Source organism: Lolium rigidum, chromosome 6 (genome assembly GCF_022539505.1).
Source record: "Lolium rigidum isolate FL_2022 chromosome 6, APGP_CSIRO_Lrig_0.1, whole genome shotgun sequence".
Taxonomy (NCBI): Eukaryota; Viridiplantae; Streptophyta; class Magnoliopsida; order Poales; family Poaceae; genus Lolium; species Lolium rigidum.
The window spans coordinates 11,576,377-11,580,626 of record NC_061513.1 but is presented as its reverse complement, the minus strand read 5'-3'; the positions used below and the strand labels follow the sequence as shown (position 1 = coordinate 11,580,626).

Here is a 4,250-nt window from a genome sequence, read left to right as displayed (position 1 = left end):
TGAAGACGGAGCAAATTCTTTTTTCGACATCCTCTTTTATTCTAAATTGAACTCTTAGGATATCACCATTGCACGTGCCCTCAGACAACTGTATGACCTAATCTTAGCACCACCCTTTAGGTGGCCGTACTGTTCGGCTCATATAAATAGTACTACCTCCATCCCGGTGGGTTAGGCCTACGCGTATCTCTAGGTTATGAATTTTTAGCATAATATAAATTGTAGAACATAAATATTATTTTATTAAAAAGTTGTACTATGTTAGTTAAATTGACAATCTAGAGATACGTGTATGCCTAAGCACCAGCTCGGAGGGAGTAGGGTTGTTGGTACTGGGTAGTAGAACGCATCAACTCTCATTTGTGTATTTAAGCGAGCAAGTAGGTGATTAACTCGATCAACCGCCCGTCCACAAACGTAGAAGTGCGGAGGAACCATGGGAAGTTCATCAATGTGGATGGCACTTGTCCTGCCTGCGCTGCTGGTCACGACAATGTCGCCCTCCGTGGCGGAGTACCTACCCACAATGGAGCCATGTCAGAGTAGCTGCGGCCGCATGGACATCCCCTTCCCTTTTGGCATCGGCGCAGGCTGCTTCCGACCGGGCTTTGAGATCTCCTGCGTCAACAACTCGATCCCGGTCATGGCGGGCACCGACGGGAACATACGGGTGCTGAATCTGTCCTTGTCACCGGACCCCATGGTCAAGGTGGAGCTGCCAATGGCATGGCAGTGCTTCGACTCCACTGGCGACCTCATCGAGTCTTCCAACGGAGGGGGTGGCGTGAACCCGCTAGGCGTGTATCGCATCTCCAGCACCCTCAATGAGCTCGTCGTCCTCGGCTGCAATACCTTAGCCAAGATCAACACCAGCGAGCGCCCACAGACGTACCAGTACTACACGTACAGCACGGAGTGCGTGGCCTTGGCCAACGACTCCAGCGACCCGCACGACGGTGCGTGCAACGGCGTCGGCTGCTGCAGCGTCGGCGTCCCGCTGGGGCTCACCGACAACGAACTCTTCTTCGAGACCGGCGGCTCCTGGACGCACAAGAACCTGGAGTTCTGCCCCTGCGACTACGCCTTCATCGTCCAGAAGGGCCTCTACAACTTCAAGAAGGACCACCTCCTCCACATGGACGTCAACCACACCAGCATGCCCATGTCACTGGACTGGGCCATCCGCGAGAACGGCTCCCTGTCATGCGTTGACGCAGCTATGCGGACGGAGGAGTACGCCTGCAAGAGTGCCAAGAGTCGGTGCTTCAACTCTAGGAATGGGCCGGGCTACTCCTGCCACTGCAACGATGGCTTCGAAGGCAACGCTTACGTTGTCAATGGATGCCTCGGTAAGTACCACTGCTAACTTTAGTCGGTGGTTCTTGGTTTCTCTATGAATTCAATTACTAGATGCAATCTTTTAAACCGGACAAATTCATCTCTCAAACATGCATGACCCAGTTAAAGCGCTATGGATTACTATGTGTATGAACTGTGGTCTTTGTGATGTCTTGATGAGTATTTTCCGTGAACTTGCATGACATAGATATAGATGAATGTGCACGAGACGACACTCCATGCCTGGGTGTGTGCAAGAACACCAATGGCGGTTACCGATGCTCATGTCGTCCAGGTTATAAGAGCTCTGACCCACATGTGTATCCCTGCGATCCTATTATCCCATTGGCAGGACAAATTTCCATAGGTACCATCACAGAACTTACTTCATTTCAGTATATTTGATTTGTTCATTATGTGTTTCCCTAAATATATCTTATTTCTCCAATCCTTAAATCGCATGATACAAATAAAGCTCTTTATATATGTTGTCCTCACAAAAAGTATCCCTAGATTGTGAATTCTTAACTAGTTTTCAAGTACAACATTAAAGGTTCATGTAAGGATCCTTGTCGGAATGTCGATGCATGGTAAAAAAATATATGAGAAACTATATGGGGTGATTGAAGTACGCGAGTTATGACTCGGGGGATACCCGACTTTCCAGTTTCGCCTCAAAACTCGTCGACACTACACCGCATACCCAGAGAGATTTGCTAGACTTCTCAGACTCGACACTAGAAACAATTCTTGGTGTACAGATGTCTATGCCACCGTCTTTTGGATGGGGTGGAATAGAATGGAACCATTCTATTCCACTGTCACGGAACCGTTCCATCCCTGTGTTCGGTTTGGACAATTTTTTTGTCACGGAACGATTACATCCCTGTGTTCAGTTTTGGAATGGGATGAGCATGGAATGGAATGGGTGAGATAGTCACCCGATTAATTATTCTAAAATCAATTATTTATTTGCTAAACTTGATTAAGTAGTGCTAAACTTGATTAATTATTGCTAAACTTGGTTAATTATTGCTAAACTTACTTAATCAGCGTGTGACAGTCACCCGTTCCACTTGGTTCGGCCGAATCGGCCGGACGGGTTGGTTCCGCATCTGGAGGGAATATGCCATTCCGAGGAACCGTTCCATTCCTAGAACCCATTCCCGTCTATCCCGGAACCGAACAGACCCTTAGATTAGAATTGAATGGTCCCATGCACAAAGATGGAAGGGTTTTATGCATACAAGGGTCTTTATTACCACTTGACCGTAGGGGATGAGTCCAGTAGCTACTGGATCACAATGTTGATTATAGGAGATGGGTCAAATGATGAATTCTTGTGACTAATATTTAAGTTTTTTTATTCACTTATGATTAGATAACCCCCATCTGAGATGTGCTAATCGGGGATTAGTAGCTAACATTTTATGGAATTACTTAGTGAAGTTTGTTTGTTTTTCAATGTAGGCATAGTAGCTGGTATTTTTATCATCACAATAACGTCATTTATTATCGTCCTTCGCAAAGAGAAGAGGCACAGGGATGAGATATACAGAAAAAATGGTGGTCCTACATTAGAAAAGGCTAGTATTATAAAGCTTTTCAGAAAGGAGGACCTCATACCAATTTTAAAACCTAGCAATATAATTGGAAAAGGTGGTTTTGGCGAAGTTTACAAGGGCCTTCTTGATGGTGTATGGGTAGCGGTAAAGAAACCGATTAGTGGCAATCAGATGGAGACTAACCAATTTGCAAATGAAGTCATCATCCAATCTAAAGTTATCCACAAGAATATCGTTAGGCTAATAGGTTGTTGCCTAGAAGTGGACACCCCCATGCTAGTCTACGAATTCATATCACAAGGAAGCATGGATGACATTCTTCATGGTGGGGAGAAGAAGCATCTCGGCTTGGATGCGCGTCTCAATATTGCTGCAGAATCAGCACAGGGTCTAGCTTATATGCATTCACAAACCAATACGGTCATCTTGCATGGTGATGTTAAGCCAGCAAATATATTATTGGATGAAAAGTTTGCACCCAAGATCTCAGACTTCGGCATATCAAGGCTGATTGCAAGAGACAATGAACACACTGCATCAGTCATAGGTGACATGAATTATATGGATCCAGTGTACCTAGAATCCGGCTTGTTGACCGCAAAAAGTGATGTATACAGTTTTGGAGTGGTGATCCTAGAACTCATCAGCAGGAAGAAGGCCACTCGTCCTGGCAATAGCAGCTTAGTGAATAGTTTCGTTGAGAATCACAAGAAGGGGAAGGAATCAACGGAGCTATTTGACACGGAGATCGCAGTGGGAGGAGATGTGGGCCTTCTTCAAAGCCTGACCGAACTTGCTATGAAATGTCTTAACCTTGAGGTGGAGCAAAGGCCAACAATGACTGAAGTTGCAGAGCAACTTGTCGCATTTACTCGATCGCGCCAGGTGTAAGTCAACAGGCAGCTAATTATCCTTGAGTCTAAACAACTTTTATGCCAAGCCTTAATTCCATGAAAATATGTATGATTATTTGTGTAATTTGTTTTTTATGTGGCCTAAGTCTGTAATTTTTGCCCTTCTGAGAAGCAGGAGAGGACACCCTCGGTTCAAGCACATCAGTAGTACTGCAGTGTTTGATGTGACCAGATGCAAAATTAATTCTTATCCGCCAAAATAATGTTTCCTCGACCACAAAATGTCATTCACGTCTAATATTTTAGGATGGAGGAAATATTAGCTAGCACCTTTCCTGATCTCACAAATCACCATAGCAGCCGGATTCGGGGTACGGTGGTTCGTCCCTCGTACCGAATTCGATGAACCGGAAACGGATTCGGAAACGCCCCGCGATTTAGTCAAAATCGCAGCGGATTCACGTTTCTGGGTCGTCTCAGGTTCATCGATTTG

The 4,250-nt window shown here is 45.5% G+C and overlaps 1 protein-coding gene across 1 annotated transcript; it reads left to right on the top strand.

The window, feature by feature from the left end:
• Positions 1–436: 436 nt before the first annotated feature.
• Positions 437–3,794, top strand: LOC124662169 (wall-associated receptor kinase 2-like). Its single transcript, XM_047200046.1, has 3 exons — positions 437–1,349; positions 1,547–1,705; positions 2,809–3,794. The coding sequence occupies exons 1-3, from the start codon at positions 437–439 to the stop codon at positions 3,792–3,794; spliced, it is 2,058 nt and encodes a 685-aa protein (XP_047056002.1).
• The last annotated feature ends 456 nt before the right edge of the window (positions 3,795–4,250 follow it).

Excerpts from the sequence above, each read along its gene's own strand:
- LOC124662169 (XM_047200046.1), top strand. The coding sequence starts at position 437 with ATGGGAAGTTCATCAATGTGGATGGCACTTGTCCTGCCTGCGCTGCTG. Across the intron at positions 1,350-1,546 it reads CGTTGTCAATGGATGCCTCG|ATATAGATGAATGTGCACGA; the intron begins GTAAGTACCACT and ends TGCATGACATAG. Across the intron at positions 1,706-2,808 it reads GGCAGGACAAATTTCCATAG|GCATAGTAGCTGGTATTTTT; the intron begins GTACCATCACAG and ends TTTTCAATGTAG.